This window comes from Rhinolophus sinicus, linkage group LG03 (assembly GCF_036562045.2).
Source record: "Rhinolophus sinicus isolate RSC01 linkage group LG03, ASM3656204v1, whole genome shotgun sequence".
Lineage (NCBI taxonomy): Eukaryota > Metazoa > Chordata > Mammalia > Chiroptera > Rhinolophidae > Rhinolophus > Rhinolophus sinicus.
Window position 1 is genome coordinate 146009507 of NC_133753.1, and position 26801 is coordinate 146036307.

A 26801-nucleotide genomic window follows, 5' to 3' on the forward strand; every position below is an offset into this window, starting at 1 on the left:
CATGGAATGAAGCAATGATATCTAAAAGACTATGCTATCTTACCCAGCAGGAAAATCATCTCCAATTTTAAAAGTTTCAGCAAGGGCAAACTAAACCTCAAATCTAAGAGATAGATAATTATAGCACACAATCTAACATAAAAAGCTATATAAATATCTATCACTATGTTGTATGTCTGAAACTAATATAAAATGTCAACTCTAACTGAAAAACAAAAAATAAAAATATTTAAAGGAAAACAGCTAAGAAGATATTGTAATTGATAGACAAAGCTGAAATGCCACACCTAATCCCTAAATCCTTCATTTACCACCCTGTGTAGAAATAATGGGGATCAAGTAAGGGCTTCAGACATATTTTACCTCAATAGTGTTATAAAATTAGACCTAAAAATAAATATTTTGGTCCTCTTTCAAAAAAGCTATAAAAGCAAGACCTTAAGGATTACATCACTTACAAGGAACTTACCTGTATGTCAGAACAAAACACAAGTTATAGAAATACAAAAATATACAGCACTAAATAAGATGATTTACAATGTTTGGCATCCAATCAAAGAATAATAGGCATGCAAGGAAAAAGGAAATTAGTACACATAGTGAGAAAACTTTATGAAAATTTACCACAAAATAACGCAAATTACAGAATTAGTAGACAAAGTAATTAAATGTTCTTATAATTCTATTCGATATATTCAAGACTATAAAAGAACAATTGAACATGGTAAAGAGTTATGAAAAATAATTTAAGATACTAAAAGGATGCAAATGAACAATGAGATGAAAAATAAACTGAAAAAAATTAACAGCATATTAGACATAGCAGAAGAAACAGTGAAATACAGGCAGAGCAATAGAAACTATTCAAAATAAAAAACAGGGAAGAAAAAAAAAGAAAGAAAAGAGGATCAGTGAACTGGGGGGAAAATTCAAGCAACATAATATGGATAGATAGATAGATAGATAGATAGATAGATAGATATAGATAGATATCTATATATAGATATATATCTGTCTATAGCTATAGATAGATATCTATCTACATCTGTCTGTCTGTCTGTCTGTCTGTCTGTCTGTCTGTCTATCTATCTATCTATCTATCTATATGTAATTGGACTCTCCAAACAAGAAGGAAGGAAGATAGAAAAATTATATGAATAATAACCAAAAATTTGCCAAAATTGACTAAAAACATAAACATATCAATAATGAAAGAAAACTATTAGGCACATCATAATCAAACTGCTTAAAGGCAGTGATAAAGAGAAAAATCTTAGAAGCAGCTGGAGAAAAAAAAGGCACATGGCTTAGATAGAAACAAAAATAAGAATATCAGCTGACCAGCCAGAAGATAGTAGAACAAACTTTTTAAAGTACTGAAAGAAAAAAATTGACAATGTAGAATTTATACTGAGTGAAAACATCTTCTAAAAAAAAAAACAAAAAACATAGGACTTCAGAGAAAGTCCAAGATGGTGGAATAGGTATATTCTATGCCTGCCATCTTTCAGGATCATATTAAAATTACAACTAAATTATTACCACAGTCAACCTCGAGAATAATCTGAAGACTAGCTGAACAGAATCCCTATAATTAAGGATATAAAGAAGAGACCACATTAAGAAAGGTAGGAGGGGCAGAGACACAAAACGGGCTGACCCCAAACTGACAGATAGTGGTTGAGAACCAGGAGGGACACCTCAGTGGCAGAGGTCCCCTCTGAAGAGTGAGGGGTTCCAGCCCCACACCAGGCTACCCAGCCCAGTCATCCCTGCCAGTAAGAGGAGTCCTCACAACATCTGGCAAGGAAAATCAGCAAGAACTCAATCCATCAGTCCCAGTGAGATGGAATGCAGCTGGAACCCAGACATCCCTTAAAGGGCCCATGCACAGACTCACTCACTTGCAAACAATCACCCTGGGCTCTAGTAGAGGGGTGGCAAATGGAGAGGAATCAGAGACTTACAGGAAAAGACAATTGTGTGGCTTCAGTAAAAGGGCTAGAGACAACCGCCCATTATCTGTGTAGAGCGCATCTCACATGTAGCCTACAAGAGGATGGCATATTTCCTGTGTTGAACCTTCCCCAAAATGGCAATTCTGAGACCACATTGGTCTGCTAAAATCCCCACGTACACCACTTTGGTGAACCGTGGGTCCTCACCCTGCCCAGCTAGTGTGGCATCGTTAGGGGCACTCTTGACTCCTGGGCAGCTGTCCATGTCCCACAAGCAGCAGAAGCATTTTAGAGCAGTGGACAGCAATGGCAATCAGGGGAACTTATGGTGGCAGGAGGTCAGCCACAGCTTCCATTGCGGCCTCTCTTGGTTGACTCTCCAGTATTCGCAGGCCCGAGTCAAGCAGTGTGTGGCTAAAGTATTCTTGGGGCATTTTGTGGAGTGAGACAGGCTCAGCACTGGTGCAAGAACTGAATCTGCATTAACTTTGTGAAAACCACGGGCCACACTACATGACTCCCTGGGACCCCACCCTGCCCAACTTGCATGGCACTGACAGAAGCACTGTCAACACTGGGCAAACCAGCCCAGCCCACTCAACTAAGAAGGCTCCTTTAGCAGCTGAGCCTTACTGACATCTGGCAGGGGGCCTATCTATAGGCCCTAGTCCTTTTGCTAAGCTGATCCAGGCATGATACTGGTGGCAGCCAGCCTCGGTTCACAGCAAGGCCACTGCCACACACCTCCAGGTCCAGCACAGGCAGCAACCAACCACATATAGCTTTGTAGCTTCTACAAGGTAGTCCAGGATGGTCACAGGCAAGGTTGAAATTAGCCTACATGGGAGCTTCTCCCAAGAGGAACCAGTAAAAAAGACACTCAGAAGGCAGCTTCAGACCACACCAGAGCACTGCCTGATTAGCCCCACAAGCAGCACACCCAAAGGGTGGTCTCAACAGGCACAATAGCCCACTAGGGTGAATCCCCCTAGGAGGGGTCAGCTTCCACACAGCAGCTCATATGCTGTGGGCATAGCCAGTCCTCACAGCCAGTGAGCCTGATAGTCAATTCCACCCACTGATGCGCCAAAAGCAATCAGGGCTCAACTATAATAAGAGAATACACACAACACACACAAAGGGCAATCCTGAACAAATGCACAAGTGATCAGGGAGACTGCACCACTGCACCACACCGGACAACCGACTATATAAGGCCGCCACCCAGCAAAGACTGAGAGACAAAGGATGTCTACCTAATACATAGAAGCAAATACAGAGAGGCAGCCAGAAAGAGGAAACAAAGAAATGTGTCCCAAGTGAAAGAACAGGAGAAAACTCACAAAAATGAACTAACTGAAATGGAGGCAACCAACCTACCAGAGAAAGAGTTTAAAACACTGGTTATAAGAATGCTAAAGGGACTGAGTGAGAATTTCAACAGAGATAATAAAAATAAACAAGGACATAGAAACCATAAAAAGAACTAGTCAGAAATAAAGAATACTGAAAAACAGAAATGAAGAATACACTAGAAGTAGTCAACAGCAGATTAGATGAAGCAGAATGTCAAATCAGCAATTTAGAACACAAGGTAGCAGAAAACACCCAATAGGAACAACAATAAGAAAACAAGGATAATAAAAGAGGAAGATAGTTTAAGGGAACTTTGGGAAAACATCAAGCATAACAACATTAGCATCATAAAAGTACCAGAAGGAGAAGAGAGGGAGCAAGGGATCGAGAACCTATTTGAAAAAATAATGGCTGAAAACTTCCCAACCTGGAGAAGGAAATAAACATACAAGTCCAGGAAGTACAGAGTCCCAAAAAACATGAACCCAAAAAGGCCCCCACCAAGACACATCATAATTAAAATAACAACGGTTAAAGACAAAGAGAGAATCTTAAAAGCAGCAAGAGAAAGACAACTAGTTAACTACAAGGGAGCTCCCATAAGGCCATCATCTGATTTCTCAACAAAAACATTGCAGACCAGAAGGGAGTGGCAAGAAATATTCAAAGTGATGAAAAACAAGGGCCTACAACCAAGACTACGCTACCCATCAAGGCTATCATTTAAAACTGAAGGAGAGATAAAGAGCTCCCCAGACAAGAAAAGGTAAGGGAATCCAATGCCACAAAGCCAGTATTATAAGAAATGTTAAAAACAGTACCTTAAAAAGAAGAAAAGGGAAAACAAATAAAGGAGATAAAAAATATGAATAATAAAATGACAGTAACTACATACCTATCAATAATCACTTTAAATGTAAATGGATTAAATGCTCCAATCAGAAAACATAGTATAGTTGAATGGATAAGAAAACAAGACCCATGCATATGCTGTCTACTAGAGATCCACCTCAGATCAAAAGACATACATACACTGAAAGTAAAGAGATGGAAAAAGGTATTTCACACAAATGAAAGTGAGAAAAAAATCTGAAGTATCAATACTTATATCAGACAAAACAGACTTTAAAACAAAGACTATAATATAATAGGACATTATATAATGATAAAGGCATCAATCCAACAAGATGCCCTAGTAAACATCAACCATGTTTCCCTGAAAATAAGACCTAGCCGGACCATCAGCTCTAGTGCGTCTTTTGGAGCAAAAATTAATATAAGACCCAGTATTATATTATACCCGGTATTATATATGTTATATATTATATTACATTACATTTCATTATCTTGTATTATATTGTATTATACCTGGTCTTATATTATACTAAAATAAGACCAGGTCTTATATTAATTTTTGCTCCAAAAGATGCATTAGAGATGATGGTCCGGCTAGGTCACATTTTTCGGGGAAACATGGTATGCACCCAACACAGGACCACCTATATATAAAGCAAATATTGATGGACACAAAGGCAGAGACCAACAGTAACAAAATCATAGTAGGGGACTTTAATACCCCACTGACAACAATGGATACATGGTCAAGACAGAAAATCAAAAAGAAAACAGAGGGCTTAAATGATACACTAGACCAGATGGATTTAATTGATATTTTTTATAGCATCTCATCCCAAAGCAGAAGAATATACATTCTTTTCAATAGCACATAGAACATTTTCCAAGATAGACTACATGTTATGCCACAAAACAAGTCTCAATAAATTTAAGAAGACTGAAATCCTATCAACTTGACTTCTCTGACCGCAATGGTACGAAAAAAGAAAAAGAAAAAAAAAAACAAAAAACTGGAAAACACACAACCATTTGGAGCCTAAATAACATGCTATTATATAATGAACAGGTGAACAACAAGATCAAGGAAGAAATCGAAAGATACCTTGAGACAAACGAAAATGAAAACACAATCACAGAAAATCTATGGGACAGCAGAAGCAGTCCTCAGAGGGAAATTCATAGCAATGAAGGCCTAACCCAAGAAACATCTAAAACCTCAAATAAACAATCTAACTGTACATGTAAAGAAACCTAAAAAAGAACAGCAAGCAAAGCCCAAAGTGAGTACAAGGAAAGAAATAATAAAGATCAGAGCATAAAAAAATAAATTACAGGCTTAAAAAAATACAAAAGATCAATGAAACCAAGAGCTGGTTCTTTGAAAAGATAAACAAAATTGACAAACCTTTAACAACACTCACCAAGAAAAAAAGAGAAGACCCAAATAAAATAAAAAAAAACATAAAACATCAGAAATGAAAGAGAAGTGACAACAGACACCACAGACATACAAAAAATTTTAAGAAAATACTATGAGCAACTATACATCAACAAATTGGACAATCTGGAAGAAACAGATAAATTCCTAGAAGCATACAATATTCCAAGGCTCAATCAAGAAAAAACAGAATATCTGAACAGATTACTACAAACGAAATCGAATCAGTCATCAACAAGCTCCCAACAAACAAAAGCCCTGGACCAGATAGCTTCACTGGTATATGTTACCAAACACTCAAAAAAGAATTAACACCTATTCTAAAACTATTCCACAAAGAGGAAGAAAGGCCACCAATCTCATTTTACTAGACCACCATTAACCTGATTCCAAAACTAGACAAAGACATTTTAAAAAAAGAAAACTAGAGGCCGACATCCGTAAAGAACATAAATGCAAAAATCCTCAACAAAATATCAGCAAACTGAATTCAACAATAGATTAAAAAGATCACATACCATGATCAAGTGGGATTAATTCTTCATTCATAAGGTTGGTTCAATATCCACAAATCAATTAATGTGATACACCACATAAACAAAATGAAAATAAAAATCATATGGCCATATCAATAGATGCAGAAAAAGCGTTTAACAAAATCCAGCATCCATTTATGATAAAAACTCTCAGTAAAGTGGAAATAGAGGGAACATAGCTCAACATAATAAAGGCCATATACAACAAACCCACAATTAACATCATACTCAATGAGTAAAACCTAAAGGCATTCTCCTTAAGATCAGGAACAAGATAAGGACGTCCACTCTCATCACTTTTACTAAACACAGTACTGGAAGTGTTAGCCACAGCAATCATATAAGAAACAAAAGGCATTCAAATTGGAAAGGAAGACACAAAACCATCATTATTTGTAGATAACATGATATACTACATATAGAGAACCCCAAAGAGTCCACTAAACCACTATTAGAACTGATAAATAAATTCAGTATAGTAACAGGATACAAAATTAATATTCAGAAATTGGATGCAGTTTTGTACACCAGTAAGGAACTATCAGAAAGAGAAATTTAGAGAAAAAATCCCATTTACAATTGCATCAAAAAAAACAAAACCTAGGAATAAATTTAACCAAGGAAGTAAAGACCTGTACTCAGAAAACTTTGAGGCATTGAGGAAAGAAATTAGAGAAGATACAAATAAGTGGAAACACATATCACGCTCATGAGCAAGAGGAATTAACTTCATTAAAATGTCCATACTACCCAAAGCAATCTATAGATTCAGTGCAATGCTCATCAAAATACCATGGCATTTTTCACAAAACTAGAACAAATAATCCTAAAATTTATATGGTACCATAAAAGACCCAAAATAGCCATGGCAATCCTGAGAAAGAAGAACAAAGATGGAAGTATTGTGCTACCTGACACCAAATTATACTACAAGGCCATAGTAATCAATTCAGCATGGTTTGGCATAAAAGCAGACATAGATCAATGGAACAGATTAGAGAACCCAGAAATAAATCCATGCCTATATGGTCATTGATTTTATGATAAATGAAGCAAAAATAACTTTGGGGTAAGACAGTCTATTCAAAAAATGGTGCTGGGAAAACTGGACAGATACATGCAAAAAATGAAACTGAACGACCTTCTTACACTATATACAAGGATAAAGTAAAAATGGATTTAAGACTTAAAGACTTAAAATGGATGTAAGTCCGAAACCATAAAACTCCTAGAAGAAAACAGACTATAAATTCTTTGACATTGCCCTTAGTAATATTTTTCTGGATATGTCTCCTCGGACAAGGGAAACAACAGAAAACATAAACAAGTGGGACTACATCAAACTAAAAGGGTTTTTCACAGAGAGGAAATAAACAAAATGAAAAGACATCTACTGAATGGGAGAAGATATTCGCCAATGATATATCTGATAAGAGGTTTATATCCAAAATTTATAAAAAGCAAAAAACAAGAAAAAACTCACACAACTCCAACACCATAAAAACAATCCAATTAAAAATGGGCAGAGGACATGAATAGACATTTCTCCAAAGAGGACATACAGATGGCCAATAGTCATATGAAAATATGCTCAATCATCAGAGAAATGCAAAGAAAACCACAATGAGATATCACCTCACACCTGTCAGAATTGCCATCATCAATAAATCAACAAACAATAAGTGATGGCGAGGATATGGAGAAAAGGGAACCCCTGTACATTGCTGGTGGGATTGCAAATTGGTGCAGCTACTATGTAAAAGAGTATGGGGGTTTCTCAAAAAATTAAAAATAGAACTACCTATGACCCAGCAATTCCACTCCGGGTATTTATCCAAAGAAATCCAAAACACTAATTTGAAAAAAATATATGCATCCCTATGTTTACTGCAGTGCTATTCACAATAGCCTATATATAGAAAAAACCAAAATGCCCATCAATAGATGACTGGATAAACAAATTGTGGTACATATACACAAGGGAGTATTACTCTGCCATAAAAAAGAATTAAATCTTACCATTTGCAACAATATGGATGGACCTAGAGAATATTATGCTAAGTGAAATAAGTCAAACTGAGAAAGAAAAATACCATATGATCTCAATTATATGTGGAATCTGAAGAACAGAATAAATGAACAGACAAAACAGAAATAGACTCATAGATACAGAGAATTGATGGTTGTTAGAAGGAGTTGGGAGGATGGGTGAGAAAGGTGAAGGGATTAGGAAATACAAATTGGTAGTCACAAAAGAGTCACAGGGATGTGAAATAGAGGATGGGAAATATAGTCAATAATATTGTACAAACTATGTATAGTGTCAGATGAGTAATAGACTTACCAGGGGGATTACTTCATAAATTATATAAATGCCTAACCATTATGCTGTACACCTGAAACTAATACAAAATAATACAGAATATCAAACATAAATATAAAATAATATAGAATGTCAACTATAATTAAAAATATCATGGAATGGGAAGTACAGTATAGGGAATATAGTCAATGGTATAGTAATAGATATGTATGGTTTCAGATGAGTAGTAAATTTATTGGGGCTATCACTCTGTGAGGTGTGTAAATGTCTAATCACTATGTTGTTTTGTACACCCAAAACTAAGAATAATTTAAAATTTTACTCAATAAAGACCTGCTATCTGCAGGGAAAAAATACTTCATTAGTTCAAAAGAAGGAAGCATAAGATAAATAAGAAAATGAAATAAAAACTGAATAGAGAAAGATTTTAAAACCATTATCAATAGTCACATTAAAAAGTAAATGGCCTGAATACCACAATTACAAGACACAGATTGCCAGATTGGATTTTAAAAAAATCTTCTGCAGAGCAAAGAAAGGCATCAACAAAATAAAAAGGCCACCTACTGAGGGGGAGAAAATATTTGCAAATCATATCTGATAAGGGCTTAATATCCAAAATATATCCAGAACTCATTTAACTCAATATGGGGCAGACAATCTGGATAGACATTTTTCCAAAAGAGATGAAAAGATTTGGGCCAACACGTACAAGAAAAGATGCCCAACATCATTAATCATTAGGGAAATGTAAATCAAAATCACAATGAGCTATCAGCGCACACCTGTTAGACTGGCTATTATCAAAAAGATAATAAAGAGCAAGTGTTGGCAAGGATGTGGAGAAATGGAAACCCCTGTACACTGTTGGTGGGAATATAAATTGGTGTGGCCAGTGTGGAAAACACTATGGAGATTCCTCAAAAAATTAAAAATAGATCTACACTATGATCCAGTAATTCCACTTCCGGGTATTTAACCAAAGAAGACAAAAACACTAACTCAAAAAGATATATATACCCCCATGTTCATTGCAGCATTAGTTACAATAGCCAAGATATGGAAACAACCTAGGAGTGTCCCCTGATGGATGAATGGATAAACAACTTGTGATGTATACAATGGAATACTGTTCAACCATAAAAGAGAAGGAAATTTTGTCATTTGTGACAGTATGGATGGACCTCAGAGGCATTATACTATGCAAAATACGAGTAAATCAGACAGAGAAAGACCGATACCATATGATCTCTATTATATATAAAATCTAAACGAACAAATAAAAAAAAAAGCCAAGCTTAGAGATACAGAGAACAGACTGGCTGTTGCTAGAGTTGGGGGAGGGGTCAGGGGAGGGGGGAGAGTAGGAGAAATGGGTAAAGGGGTTGAAAGGTTAAAAAAAAATTGCTGGATTTCACGTGAACCCCAAAGTACTAAAGAGAGATTCTACTTTTTACATTTTGTAGGTGGCATTCAATCATTGCTGTTCTTCTCTCTCTTGATTTGAATTATACCCTGTTCCAGAGACAAATAAAAAACTATAGAGAAGTTGACTGCTGGAGTTTTTGTAGCACATCCACAGAGTTCTAGACTCAATATCCCCTCTGCACGCCCCCGCCAAAAAAGTAAAATCCAACTATTTGGTTCATAAAAGAAACCCAATTTAAATAATGGCAAAAACAGCCAAATACAAATGCATGAGAAAAACAACAACAACATACCATGCTAAATCCTATCAAAAGAAAGCTGGTGTAGGGGTACTGATATATTAAGTAAATTTTCAATTAAAGAATATTAAGAATGAGAGGGTCGTTTCATTATATAAAGGAGTCAAATTATCAAAAGGACATGACAAACCTTAGTGTTGTACACCTAATAACAAAGATTGAAAATACACAAAGCAAGATCTGATAGTACTTCAGAAATAAACAAGTTACTAGAACTTGTTCTAGCACTCATTGCTAGAATAAGTAGATAGAAAATATGCAAGATATAGAAATCTTAAACAATAAGATAAGCCCACTTGCTCTAATTGGCATTTAGAAACCCAACAGCAAAATAGTCTATCAAGTATACACGGACCATTGAGCAAGAGAGACTGTATACAGGGTCCTAATACAAGTCCAACAAGACCTATACTTTGAAAACTGCAAGCAATTGCTGAGTGATTAAGGAGTACTAAATCAGTGTTTCTGAAACTTGTCACTACTAGCATTTTGGATCAGCTAATTTTTTGTTGCGGAAATGTGTCCTGTGCTTCAGGATTTTAGCAGTATCCCTGTCTTCTACCCCATGGATGCCAGTAGCAGCTGCTGGTCATAACAATCAAAAATGTCTCCAAACATTGTAATATGTCCCTAGAAGAGCAAAATCTCCACCAGTTGAGAAACACTTTCCTAAGAAAATGGAAAGATTTTCGTAAGTCAGAAGACTCAATATAGTTAAGATATCACTTCTGTAGATTTAATGCATTCCCAATCAACATTTCAGCAGATATCTGTAGAAAGTGATAAACTGATTCTAAACCTCATAAGAAAATTTGAAGTAGAATATCCAAAACAACACTGAAAAAAAAAAGTTGAATGATTTATGCTACACGATTTCAAGATTTATTATAAAGCTAAGCAATCGAAACAGTTTGAAGTTGGCAGAGAAATAAATAAATAGATCAATAGGGCAGAACAGAGCCTAGATACAGATCTATCTATCTATATATATAAACATATATAGTCAAGTGATTGTCAACAAAGTGCAAGAAAATTCAGTGGTGAATTCAACAAACAGTGCTAGAATTGAAGGTCTATAAGCAAAACTTGAATGTTAACTATACACCCCCCTATGTACAAAAATTAACTGAAAATGTATCACAGACTCTAAATGTAAAACCTAACAACAACAACCTAAAAAAAAAACCCTCACATATGAAAGCTTCAAGAAAAGAACTGTCTGTGAACTTAGTTTGGAAAAAAATTTATTACATGTTATACCAAAAGCATGGTCCTTAAAAGAAAAAGAAAAAAATAGACTGCCTTAAAATTAAGGATTTCCCCTCTACTCCCAAAAACAGGAAAAAGGTATTCCCAAATCATACATTTCTTAACACGTTGTGTACGGCGGGGTTTAAATCCCTCGTGAAGATTCTCCTGATCCGTACGCAACGTGTTAAGGAACTAGTATGCATGATACATAAAGAACTCAATAAAGCTGTTAAAAACAAAACAAAACATATACACCAAAAGATTTATATGTGAATATACATAGCTGCTCTATTCACAGTAGCCCACAACTGGGAACAACCTACATATCCATCAAAAAGTTTATGTAGTATATCCATACAATGGAATACTATTCAGCAATCAAAAGGAATGAATTGCTGATAACACAACACATAACGATGAATTTCAAAAATATTACACTATATAAAAAATGTCACATGCAAGAGTAATACTGTATGGCTTTATTTATATGAAATTCCAGAACAGGTAAAGCTAATCTACAGTGAAAGAAAACAGTTCAGTGATTGCCTGGGTCCTGGAGGAGGGGGGTAGGGTTGGCAGAGGAAAGCAGACAATTGGGGAATGATTGCAAAGAGGCATCAGGGAACTGTCTGCAGTAATGAAAATTGTACATTTAGCAAAGGTACATTTTATCCTGTGTACAATACATCTAAACAAAAATTCTTTAAAAAACTGCTTTCAGATTCATCAGACAGAGGGCCTAGACTCCACCCTACCTAACTTACTACCTCTGCTTTACTTAGGAACTCACTTATGATTCCAGCATATTTCCTCACATATGAACAGTGATAATATCAAGTCCATATGATGAAATGAAAGTAGATGTTAAAGGAGTTTAACTGAAAAGTAACAAGCAAATATTGTTAACATCCAAAAGTCCCTTTAACCATAGTTTTTACATGCTACCTTTCCTGTTTCTTTCCTGAACAATGTGGAGTAACTGAAAAAATTAAAACATAATGACTGACTTTGAGAGATTTCTTATAAAAGACAAAAACATTTTAAATCAAAGCAGAGCAATATGAAGCAAGAAAATCAGTTCTCAAAGACAAAATAATGTAACTAAAAATTCTTCATTTCTAAAGCAATATTTCTCAAGTCTCTTCTGTGGCTTAACTAGAAAATGTATACTTTGAGTAGGATTTCTGCACCACTTACATTACTGATTTATTTCCCACATTCCAAAAAGGTCAGAAAATTATAAAGTATTTAATATAAAAATGGCAGATGTATACAAATACTTTTATCATAGGAATAAAGAACACTACAATTTCTTTTACAGGCAATCAAACAACACATTTGCAAAACATACTCTCACAAACCTGAAAGTCATTACCATTTTTGACAAAGAATTTGGCAAAGAACCATAATAAATGCTCCAATTCTGATATTTCATCTGGAAATAGCCGTTTGAATTTAAAGTCCCCCAAACCACAGGGACACATGGCAATAATATAAGATTTTGGACTGCTGTTTTTAAATACAATTTTGGCTGCTTTTGGCTAACTTATTTTACCTCATTTTTATATATCTGAGAAATGTAAGTTAAATAAATGTAGAGAGGCTGTTTAAATGTAGAATGCATTTTCCACTTAATAGTAAGATACAGATTAGCCTATACCTTATTATTTGTTCTAACAATTTTAAAACTAAAATATGACTGAAACATGTATTTGTAATAAAAATACTAGGGAAATACTCTTGTAACAATAAAAGTAAACCCTTCTGAATAACGTTTCAATCTTTCCTGAACATTAACATGTAGAGATTGCTAGTGGCCCCTCAATATCCTCCTTCCACTTTTTACATAGTAATGGAAATTCCCAGGCATAGTATATAGCTGAAATCACACTTCACAGATTCCCTTGCAGCTAGGTGAAGCCATGTGACTTAGTTACAAACAAAGAGATGTGAACAATAGTAATGCATGCAATTTTAGGGTGACGGCCTAAAAGAAAAGGTACATGGCTCTTTATTTTCTCTAACTCGGTCCTGCTGCCTGGAAGATGAACATAAGTGTGAAGCTAGAGCAGTCATCTATCTACACCATGACGCAAAAACTACCTGTTAAAAATGGCAAAGCAATATGATTAAAGCCTGAGACTCCAACATCAGAAAGCCATCATATTAATATAGGACTGCCTATTTGAATTTTTACATCAGAGAAAAACAAACCTCCATTCTATTTAAGTCAGCAAATTTTCAGCCTAAACTGTATCCCAAGCCAATAGCTGGTGGTGGGGGCAGAGGAGATGAAGGGAAAGGAAATACAAATAGACTTTACCATAATTCTAACAGAAACCTGTAGCCAGTTTGTGTGTGTGTGTGTGTGTGTGTGTGTGTGCGCGCGCGTGTTTATCATGGTTAAGTTTCCTTCAAACCTTATGCCTTTCCTTCATTAGGGCTATTTTTAGAAATATAAAACTACAGTATGTTAGATGACTTAAAATAAATCTAAGAAATCACTTTAAAAATTTATAGATGAGAGGGTAAAAAGGATCAAATATATGGTGATAGAAGGAGAACTGACTCTGGGTGGTGAACACACAATGTGATACATAGACGATATATTACAGAATTGTACACCTGAAACCTATGTAACTTTACTAACAATTGTCACCCCAATAAACTTCAATTAAAAAAAAAAACTTTATAGATGAGAAAACAAAGGTGTTGGCAAACTAAATGGTGAGCCCCAAGATTATTCTTATCAAAAATAATTAGGGTTTTTTTTGTGTGTGTGGCTTATAAGTGAAATTATTTTTCTTAAGAAACAAAGCAAGTTATGAAAGCAAAAAAAGAAGTGGAAGACATTAATTAAGATGTATTGTTTGTGTAACAAAACATATACTAATGTAAAATCAGTCTGAATTGTGAAAGGCAAAGAGAAAACAATGACACAAAGCCCATGAATAATCTCCTGAGTGGGTGAGAGTGCTTATACAGAAGAGATAATGAGTTCCAAATGCTGGCTGTCGTGCGGGAGACCCTGCTCGCTGCACCATTTGTCCTGCGGGGCGGCCTGCGGGGTCTCTGCTCCCGCTCCCCATACAAGAACGCAGGATATGGTGAGGCCAAAAAGGAACACCCACGGAGCCATAGGTAGGGGAGTCATACCGCTATATTCTCTCTGGCGGCACTATACTCTCACTGGAGGCTGGATGCACACTGTCCGCAAACCGCCATCCACACTTGCCAGCCCAGCCGCCATCTTCTTGCGAGGCCCCCATTCTCTCCTCTCTCCCTCTCTTCTCCTAGCGTAGCCACAGCAGTTATATTAGTGGCCAATGGCTCACTGGTTACAGCTGACGGCCAACTAGCCACAGCTGATGGCCATGCAATCACAGTTGGCCATTTACTACCTGAGCCAACACCTTTCTATGTGAGGCCGAGAGCCTGGAAACTACTCTCTGGGGCTCCGCCCCCACACTGGCACTATAGTATGCTGTCATCCTGTACAATCTACTGCCAACTGGAAAGCACTGGTGATGGGACAGGAGGGTCCCAACAGTTTGTATTGTACAGAGAAAGAATTAGTGTTTAGCAGATCATTCTACATGTATTCCAATGGGAATTAAGCTAAAAATAAAAATCTATTTTATCTATAAAGAAAAGCCAATTAGAGCATAAATAAAATTTTGGGTTTTATGAGCTCAAAAGCAATCTCATGAGAATTATGTACCCGCACCTCCTAAAAATATATATAAACATCAACATACACATTACATATTTAAAATACTTCATTGCTTTGGAAATTGACAGTCTGATAAAAGACAAGATAATATTTCAAAAAAATCAGTTTTTAATATAAAAATTAGAATATACTTTCCTTTAAAAATAGGATAAAAGGACCATTTGATACAAATATAAATTTCAAATATCTTATATGAATTGAATATTCGAAATGTTCAAATTGTTGCAGTGATTGACAACACGGAATTAGACACATAAAACTTCTTGAATTATGGCAACAAATGCCTAAAAACCCTTATTCATATTTTTATGAATCTGGTAGCAAATATACTTAGAACTCACAGAATATACTTTGCCATGAGAGTAACCTTATGTCAACAAACAACAAAATTCACTACAAGTTTTTGAGTTGAATCTACATTTATCCTTTTCTTCTAAGTCTAGGAGGTCATTTTTGGCAACATCTTATCTAGGAGGTAATTTTTAGCAACAATCTGATGCCTGTGTCATCAAGGAATGAATTACAAACTCCCTTTAAACTTTTAAGTCACCAAAGCACAATTAGCCTTAAAAAGCATTCTTCTGTAATGCAGGGACTCAGCACCCACTCCCAGCACAAGAACGCAGGATATGGCGAGGCCAAAAAGAAACAACGGAGCTATAGATATGGGAGTCATACCACTATATTCTCGATGGCGGCTGGTTGAGACACAAAAGCCAATATCTGCCAGTACCCCAACAAGAAGTCCTCCTGCACCCCAGTCTCGCTGGTGGCTGGGGAGACACAGGAAGCAGGATCAACATGATCTGCAATCTGCCTGCCAGCTCAGCCACAGCAGTTATATTAGTGGCTAATGGCTAACTGGTTGCAGCTGATGGCCATCTACTACCTGAGCCAGCACCTTTCTATGTGAGGTCGAGAGCCTGGAAACTGTCTCTGGGACTCTGTCCCTACATCTTCCCTGTTTCAAATTGTCTGCAGAGTTTTGCCAGCAGATGAATTAACGAGATACTGTCACTCTGAAATTCAATTTGCAGAAGCACATCCTGAAGCACTGGAAGATTCCCATGGCAGTTTGGCCAAATGGACTTATAGTTTTCATCTGTATGCATAAAGCTGACAGCAGCACCTCCAACTGAAAGCTTTGCCTCATTCAAATATCCAAAAATACCTCTTAAGCCAAGCCATGAATAAACGCCTCCTTGTCAAACTGTTCTGAAGGTAGTCTTCCTTTTTTTCAGAAGAAAATTAATAAATGAATAAATAAGGAGGCAGCTATTTACGCTGCAATGCAGTGCTTTACGACATCCTTTAGGGCACCAAAACACTTCTGAATTACTGGGAATCTTTTACTCTGTTTCCATTGCTTGAAAAAACCTGTTGAAAAGGTAGTGGTTCAAGGCTTTGGCACTAATAAACGTGATTAGTCTCAAAAAGGCGAGCAAGATCTGAGTTGTGAGGACTTGAAGTTCTTTCTTTCCAGAAGCAGCAAAATCAGATGTATGGCCGAGTATGGCAAGTGTACCAAACCCCACTTTTTCACCATGTCAAAGATACCAAAAGCCTTTCAGGTTTCCAAAAGGTACCTCACACACTTGGAATTTGTTGTGCTTCAGTATATGCAAAATAGATAAAAACCAGAAACCATCTGGATGAAATAATGTTAGATACTACATACAAATTGAATAGGAAATGGCATTATCCCAATCGGACAATGGTCTGATTCAAAATAGTAGAAGAAACACTCAGGGGTCCTGTAGTAACATCATTGGATTATGCTTGGACCACAGGAAAGAACACTTTATGATAAAGAAAATTTCAGTAGCCAGTTCAAACCTTCCTATTTAACCTATTTTAAATTATCATTCTAAAGACTAAGCTAATTGAGAGTTACATATAATGGCAGCTAATTAGAAAAAGTATCTTCTAAATAGAAATAATTACTGAAGCCAGTCTCTCTGTATTATTCTCTATATGATCATATATATTTGGGGAAAAAAAAGATTCCATTTGTTGCTTCAAATGTTCTAGAATGGATGAAATTTACTCATTTGGAATTAAAGAGGTCTTTTAAAAGAATTTTTTAAGCTCAATTTAGTTGTAGCACAAATTGTCAATAACTGTCTCTAAACTTAAAATAATAAAGAGGGCTCTCCCTTTTTGCTACTATAAAACTCATATCTAATTGATAAACCAGTGGCAAAAAGCAAATAATTCCATTTCTACCCTATAAACTTGAGTAAAATATACAAACAGTAAGTATGACACTTTTGATAAATAAATCACCCAACTCGAGCTCAGTTGGTGTAGGTACTGAGCAGGATGAGTAGCAGATATCCTTGTATATAAAGCATGCAAGTTTGCTTTGTAAAGCTTGGGTTGAGTTATTTCCTTCTATTGTAATACTTCTAAGTTCGAAAATATAAATAAAACATCTTAATTCCTAATTATAAGTCCTACTACACTGAACTATATTAAATACATTCTAATAAGTAGAAAATGTCATAATTATTAATACTCAAAGGTGAATGTATTATTTTCTTTCTTAAAATAAATATACCGTGTTTTCCCGAAAATAAGACTTAACCGGAAAATAAGCCCTAGCATGATTTTTCAGGATGACATTCCCTGAACATAAGCCCTAATGTGTCTTTTGGAGCAAACCTTAATACGAGACCCGGTCTTATTTTCGGGGAAACACGGCATTCCCATACTTATTTCAACAGATCTTGTCTCAATGACTTAAAAATTCTGACCTTTTCAGAACTGTTCACTCACGTAATTATCTCTAAAATACTTATTTAAAAAGCATTAAAAATGAAACACATTTTCCAGTAATTATTTTTCACAATTCACTAATACAAAGCATTTATCATAACTTGGAAACATATTTCTAACTTGGAAACCAAGTACTTTTCAAACTTTGAATTCTGAGGTATTCTGAGAATAATATGCTAGTTATTTAAATAACACTTCATAAGTGCTTTGACATCTTATCACATTTTGCAGTTTTACTTACTGAAACATCTTTCAGGATTTTCTCAAAGGAGAAATGACAAGACTCTTTAGAAAAATTAAACTTGTATGCGTCAGCTGGTCCTGCTCCTGACACCAATGCTTTGCTCAGTTCATCAACATATTTCTCTTTTTCCATTGCCATGTCATCAGCTTCTTGGGAAATCGCAGATTCACAAACTATGGGAAACATTAATAAAAGTTATGAAGTGAAAAATAAATTTCTAAACATATTTACCTGTTGCTACTAATTTATCACTTATGTAACAGAAATTTAAACAAAAAGTAAGCTCAAACCCCACACCATAAATTTTTAAGTTAAATTATACCTTTTAACTGAACTAGCAATTTTTGAGAAAACACATTTGGTCTCAGACCTTATCTGAAAAGTATTAGACTCCTTGCATTTTTTTCTCTATTCTCAGATGAAATACATGCATTGTAAATTACCACAGAAACTACCATCTTATGTACTGTGTTTCCCCGAAAATAAGACCAGGTCTTATATTAAGGTTTGCTCCAAAAGACACATCAGGGGATGTCACCCTGAAAAATCATGCTAGGGCTTATTTGCTGGTTAGGTCTTACTTTCAGAGACACATGGAATCTGCTGCTAGGTTATGTTTAGATAAATTATTTCCTACATCTTTCTTCCTTGTCTCCATTATTAAAGAGATTAAATAGTCTGTAGTCTATTTCTCACTCACATGGGCAGTCAAATTAAAGTAAACGTGGAGTTCATTCTTCTCATGTCATTATTTGCTAACCATAGAAGTTGTGGGGGGTGAAAGGAGTTGATGAGGAAGGAAAGGGAAGGGAACTAGTATTTATCTAGTGTCACCTCTCCAGCATACACACTATACTACATCTGTCTTCCAGTTCTCTCACCTAGGTATATTTAAAGCTGATGTTTTACTCGTATTCATCCATAAAGATATTTACTTCAATAATTATATTTTCAATTTTAGATATTGTCTTTCTTTTTCATAATATCCTGTTTCTGCTCCACACTCCGTATAAAAATTTGAAGGTTTTAAACATGTTTAAAATTAATTTCAGATCGGTCTTTATATGTGGTTCCTGGGTATTAATTCCATTTCTTCTATCCTGACACATTCTCGTTCTGCTTTTTTTCTTTCATGCTTTATAATGTCTCAGCATGGCTCTCCTCTGGCCAAATGATCAAGAGCTCTGGAAAGCAGAGGTGGTCTTAAATGAAAGTTGCTGGTTTGCCTTTCCTGGGGTCACTACAGGTTTCACCATTCTGGACCAATTTTGAAAGTTAATTTAACTTGATTTTTACACTTGAGGCAAAGAACTTAAATTTAAAACTCCCACTTATACTTGACAGAGGCTTAGGGTTCTGATCTTTGTTGGGGCATTTATTCGCTCATAGCCTTTATTGACTGGTTTGATTCTAATGATGATTTCATTAAGATAACACTTCCAGTTTCCTTCATATTAAGAGATCAGTTCCAGTTCCTTAAGAAGCCTGGAGTCTTAACATCATACCCCACTCAGGTATTACAATCACAGTCATTTAGACATATATGTAGTTCAGATAGTCCATGAACCTATAGTTAAGCTGTAGTTCCCATTAACAATTTTGGTTTCCAGGTATCTCTTCATACTTGGAATTTTCTCTGTCTTACATTCAAAAGCTGTGATGTGTCTGTTGCTTTTCAATTTAGAAGATGTAATCTACATTTGTTTGGAATATGGGTGTGATTGGGTGGTTTCCTGTGTTAACTCAGGCTACCACAAAGATGAAAGACAACATGGTTCTATACTTTTATATTTAAAGGTTACATTTATCTATTTCATTCCTCATAACACAGAAAGCTAGACATTGTTTTCATTTTACACATGAGAAAATTGAAGCCCAGAGAGATCAAGTAATTATCTAGGGTCATAGAGTCAGTAAGTGGTGAAGTTGGGATTCATATTTATGTCTCTCTAGTTGTTTGTTTTGAGGTAAGGCAAAGATATGGCATACTGGATAAATTATTTCCTTTCATGATGTTAAAAAACACATTATTATGAAATACTACAGAAAATAATGAAGTCTTGATTACAGAATCCCTAAAACTATAACACAGCTTTTCGTAACTGTGGTCTGAGTGCTATCAAGTGTCTGGAAGCTACATGACAGGCAATGAGGAAGAGAGTCTTGGAATGTATCTATATATATTTCATGATCAATTTTTGATAAGTCTGATATTGAAATGAATCTCAACACAGCCTTTGAAAACAGGTAAGAATAAAATGTCTTACATTTTTTTGTGATTTTTACAGCTTCTAAAATACTTTTACATATTTTTTCTCTCTCTGAAGCAGATGCATATTTAAGATAATCATTACTATCAAATCTCTTGGCTTTTCAAATACCCAATTAGCTCTTCTGAAAAAAATATAAAATTAAGAAGACAAATGCTTCCTATATGAGGAATAATTTCATATTTTGTGTTTGGATAATTTTGAAGAATTACAAATACCTAAGGAGAACAATTATTTCATAAATAGAAAATAAACCTGTAGAAGCCACTTTTAATGCAGCTATAGAAAAACTTATAAAACACAAAAGAAAATAAAAATAAATGTTATTGATAAAATATCTAGTTAAAAGTATTCTAAATTTCATTAAACTGAAAAGTTACCTACTTAAACATATTTAATAGAATTTATTGATTCATTTATTTTAAAATGTTTAATGAGCATCTACTACATGCCAGGCACCATTCTAGGCATCAGGGACGCAACAGTTAAAAAGAGAGACAAAAATGCCAGTCTTATGGAGCCTAAATTAAAGTGTTGACATTTTAGATATCCTCTTATGTTACTGTATCTGTGAATGCCGTGCTGATTATTATTATGGAATATTTCATTTGGGGGAAGAAAAAACATATGAAAGGAAATTATCTACTTACACATCCCCTTTAAAAACTGTATCTTATAAAAGGTATCAGTATTTTTTTTTAAATGTACCTGAATATTTCCTATAACAGCAAATGTGAAGTTTTGACTGCCCATTTAGAACTTCAATCTTGGAAAAACAACTTGATCACCAGTTTTGAATATTGTGCTAAGAACAACTGGAAGAAGCACAGCTGTAAGCATTCAGCGCTCCACAAACTTCAGTGACGAAGAATAAAAGCCATGGAAATAATGAAATTCGGCAAGGATACAGATGCATCCCACAATGTTATAAAAAGTGAGCAGGCCAACATGATCACAAACCACGAAAATTTTCTTAGGTAGGAGCCAGGAAAGCACCAGTGTAACATTATTTGTGAGTAGGTGAAAACGTAGTGAGGAAAGAAGATTCTTTCCTGTGGATCCTTATGTGTAACTAACCAAAAACTGGATATCTTAAGTTTGTGTTGGAGATCAGAAGACAAATGGCCTCATTTAGGTTTCTTGATGGTATCACATCATGGACCCACTGAGCTACTTCATCTAATAAAATTCCTTTTTCCACCGAGCCCTGTCAATATTTAGGACAAATATAAGTGGATATAATTATTTGCTAATAGACGAATTAATAAAGTTTAATTTACTATTCAATGACATTTAAACAACTCCAGAGACGGGTGATATAAGTTTTTTATTGCTGATTGCAATTCTTGTAACTCACAAAATAGTCATCGATCATTAACCCACTTTGTGACTTAACCCTGTGATATAACCCCCATAATGTTGAAGTGATGATAGACCACAAGATAATTAGACTCCAAAACATTCATTAGATAAAACATTGCTAATGGAAAAGAAATCAGTGAGTTTAGTGTGTGGGAGATTAAAAGGAACCCCACATCCTTTTAATTTCACTCAAATGAAAAGAGAAAAAAATTATCCAAATTGAAGGTTGCAGCAATCAAAAAGTCGTATAAAAAACAGGATGAGGTATAGGAAGGAAATTCATTTTCATGTTTCAATTATTTAATTGTTTCAATGTTCTTAATCATATTATTGTCTATCTGTAAAGTGCCAAACCAAATTATATTTATGTAATAAACCTTAAACATGGAAACAATGTTATATTATTTGGTTTCATTATTTTGTCCCTGAAATTTAAACAAGAAAATAGAAATGAATAATGAAAGTACAAAACATATGTAAGATTTAAAACTTTATTAGATATATTTGAAAATAAAATTAACATACACAGTGCACTGTAAAATTTTCTGTTTGAAAACTTGTTCAGCACTGGAAGCCAATCCACCCAAGGATACAGAAGTTCAATATTACACTTTTGTCACACTAAATTCCATTAGCTGGAAAATAAATGCTAGAACATACTGCATTTATAATCAATGCCAACAATAAATATTAAACTAGAGTTTTCATTAAAAAAATATGCTGACTCTAAAATGAATAGTTCACTTTTTTTCCTAACCAGCTTTATATATTTGAGGCATCCTTTTATTCTTTCTTTCAAAGAATATCCACTAAGCATGCATATTCTAAGTACTAGTCAAGATACTCATATAGACAAATCACATACGTTCCTTGCTCTCAATGGACCTAGTCTAGTGAAATAATATTCTTATTAATCGTATTAAGAAAAACTGCCAGTATTTATTGTATGACATAAGCAAAATGACCCATAAAGTAAAGTTAACTTAAATTTATGGCTAAATTAAGATTTAAGTGTTAATAAGATTACTCTTTTTTCCCCCCAATAAGTAATGATTTTAAAAAATTTAAACATATAATTATTGCCTTGGTGAATGAGGGTTACTGACTGGATTCAAATTGAATCTTTTTCTTTGATAATTAAGGCTCTTAAGGCACCCCAAGTTCCTCTGTTTGACCATAACTTCTCATTATACAGAATACGCCATTTGTCAATTAGAAATATCTAAGTTAAAATACTGAATTCCGCATATAAAAGCAACCACTTCAGCTAGGACCTGCCTCCCAGGCTGTGCTGTCAGAACAGTTCTTCTCCCCCAAATGACTAGAATTAACCTAATGCCACAGTCTTTAGCCCTGTGTACTCCCTTCACCCTAAAACAAAGCTACTGTCACCTGGGTGAAACTTTACCAGCATACACAGAGCTAACCTAACAAATTTTCCTCCGCTCCTGCACAACAACCAACAACTGATTTCTCTTATGTAGAAATTTATGGCTTAACTAGATACCATACATAACAGGTACTGCAAACATTACCCTTGAAATTTTTTTATTTTACAATAATTCTTATACCAATAATTCTTATAATTCCTTGCCCTCTCTCATAAAATGCAAGAAAAAAAAAGAAAAATGCTGTACGTATAAATTCAGTTTCACTGTATTGTATAACAGAATTTTTAACATTCAAGAAACAGAATTTCACAATGTATGTAAATTTAAAGTGTGATATAATAATCAAAGTAACAAATTTTAGAGAAATATTTCAAAAGTTGATTGAAGATACAAATAGCATGTAAATTAACTTTCAAAATTATTTTACCTAAAATGTCATTCACAACTACAAAAATGACTGTTGCATAGGTTTAGAAAGTTTTTTAATTTTTTTGATAAAATACTTTAGAAGAGTATTAAAACTTTGCTGTATAAGTAAAGCATAATTCTAGATTTTTTACTTTATACCTGCCATGCTCCATGAATTATTTCAGGGCTATTAGCCTTTTTAGAAAGATCATCACCAAAGATAAAAATAATCAAACATTATTTCATAAAATAATTGCCAAAATCCCATATATAAATTTGAATCTTGCATTACAAAGTTTTAAGCTGTGAGTTCTGTTTTGTTTTGTTACAAATGTGGTACATGTTCATGGGAAACTAATTCAAACAATATAAGTATATGAAATAAAAAGAAAAGCACCACTACCCTACTCCACTAAGCCAACACAAACCCTTCACCCAACCAACCGCCTTTCCCTGACTTCCACTGTCTCTCTGGGGTCCTAAGAAAAGATACATCTAAAATGTACTATTTATGTTTTGTATAAAGAGATCATTTAAAACCTCCAACCAAGAACATGTACTAAGGTTCAAAGGGTAACCAGAATTTGCTGGGGCATCAGCTTATTTCTCTATCTTTCTAGTAATATTAATTATAGAAAATGGCATTAAGTATTACAAATCTATATGAATTAGTCAGCAATAATAAGTAAAAGAAATCATGTTAATTGTATCCAACATCTATTTAAAAAAACACTTTAATCTGAAATATCAGGGAGAACTGAAAAACAGCAGATTGTTGAAATTTCGCTTTTAATATTACCTGTCCCGGTCCATGCTGAGTGACCATCAGTAAGTGTAACAACAAAACCGGATCCTAGAGTTTTCTCCCAAGTGACTTGTAGGAAATGAATTATATCAGGTTCAGAAGCAAAACAGATTCTGTTTATTTTTCTCTCCATTTCTATTCACCTATTATAAAAAAATAAAATTAATATTTTTGCCAGAAACTGTGACTATGAAATAGTGATGTTTTCCTACTGGTATCTCAGCTATACAAAGCACCAAGAAAATAAGTTCTTTTTGTAAAAAAAAAAAAGAACCTATAATAATTAAATAACTACCAAGCTTAGTAAATCATAGTTCTGTATAATACTGATTCACAGCTTTTACAGATGAAAAAAGGAGAAGTCCATAAATGGCGAATGATTTGCATAAGTCATGTAGCTGAATAAAAATTACTGTCTTCAACAACACGAACAGTAAATTTTCCACAAGATTCAACAGCCAATTTCTCTGTCTGGAGAAAGACTGTGTGAAATGAAAAAAGAGAGCAAGCACAAAGATTAAGAAAAGAAAATCTCAGAACCCAAGAGTTGGCAGTGCCGAGTCAGTCATGCCTTCTCCAAGAAAGAAGTTCCCAGGCTCAGTTACTCAGCCCACTGAGACGGGAACACCCTGTTATAGAGATGTGTTATATCGAGCTACACAGCCTAGGGCCAAAAAACGTGTGTGTTTTTTTTTTTTTTTTTTTTGCATTTTTAAAACTTTGTATTAAAATATTATACCCAGGGAAAAACACACATATCAAAAACACAACTTGATTAGTTTAACATTGAACAAATCCATGTAAGCAGTACCTAGATCAAGAAGCAGATCATTACCACCCAAGAACTCATTCTCATAATTCCTCCCTGTCGAGCACTGTGTCCCCAAATAAACATCCTCCTCACTTGTAACATAAATTAGAGTTTGAGTGTTTTTGCACTTTCATGTAAATATAATCTCACAGCATGTTTTACTTTCTGTCTGGTTTCTTTTGCTCAACATTTGAGAAATTTATCCATGTTGTTTCTTAAAGCTATAAATCGTGTTCATGGTTGTATAGTATTCTATAATATTATGTACATATAGTACCATTTATTTATCCATTCTACTATTGATAGGTACATGAATACTTACCAGGTTTCAACTATCACAAATAGTGCTGCCATAAACATTCTAGTGAATATCTATGCATTTCTGTTGGGAAAATACCTCTGAGTTTATATGCTTCTCAGTAAAATTGCTGTATCAGAGGATATACGAGTATGTATACTCGGTTTTAGTACTATACAGCCAAAAGCTTTCTAAAAGGTTTGTACTAATTTACACTTGGTATATGAGAGTTTGCTCCACATCCATTTCTCATTTTTTCAATTTTACCCCTTTTGATAGATACGTGTATTAGATATGTAGATAGACATTGTGGTTTTAATTATATTTCCCTGATGAGTAATGATGTTGAGTCCATTTCATAAATTTACTGAGCATTTGAATATCCTGTTTTGTGGAGTGCCTGTTCAATCTTTTCCTTATTGATGTCTTATTAATTTGTTCTTTATTTCTTTTTTATTTATTCTTTATATTTTAGATATGAATCTTTTTACAGGTATATTACTATGAATATCTTCTTCCACTCTGTAAGTTACCTTTTCACGGTCATAATGGTATCTTTGGATGAAAAGTTCATAATTTTAATGAAGTCACAATTTATCAAAATATTTATGCTATGGTTATACTTTTTGTGTACACTTCGGTCACTAAGACGCTCTCCTATGCTTACCTAAAAGCTTTATAATTTTATTTCTCACATTTAAATCTGCAATTCATCTGGTATTGATTTCTGTGCATTGTGACAGGAAGGGATCAAGATACATTTTTTCGACATGGATATATAATTGATCTGCTACTATTTATCACAGACTATCCTTTCCCGACTGCACTGCACTTCGTCATCAGTCATGAGACCAAATATGTGTACAAGGTTCAATTTTATTTGTTTTTGCAGAGATGCAATTTTATATTTTATATTTGGCTTGTCAAGGTTACATTGAATTGTGATTCTGTTACTGTGATCCAACACATTTATAATCTCTCCCTAGCCTTGCCATTTAAAAATTGGATAAATCTCTCTTCTAAGTATTAAAATAATTTATGTAAAATGTTAGCAGAACAAACTCAAGAGTAGACTTCTGTGGCTTGCCATTAGAAACAAGCATCTCACAGATATCAATCACTACTCAGTAGACATACTGCTGCTACTTCACTGAAATCACAACGATTCACAAGAGTCCTTTGTAAAAGCTACCTACTCTACCAGTTTGGCAATACTGTTTTTACAAAAAGAAAATAAATTGAGACTGAGACTTTTTC

The 26801-nt window shown here is 34.6% G+C and overlaps 1 protein-coding gene across 2 annotated transcripts in view; it reads right to left on the reverse strand.

The window, feature by feature from the left end:
- XRCC4 (X-ray repair cross complementing 4) overlaps positions 1 to 26801 on the reverse strand; it is a 342504-nt gene that overhangs the window by 293436 nt on the left and 22267 nt on the right. For both annotated transcript variants that reach the window (XM_074328763.1, XM_019746359.2), the window contains exons 2-3: positions 24430 to 24578; positions 18197 to 18372 (exon numbers count right to left, since the gene is read on the reverse strand). In XM_074328763.1, coding sequence (XP_074184864.1) covers positions 18197 to 18372; positions 24430 to 24568 — 315 coding nt within the window. In that variant the 5' untranslated portion in view covers positions 24569 to 24578. The remainder of the gene's footprint in view (positions 1 to 18196; positions 18373 to 24429; positions 24579 to 26801) is intronic.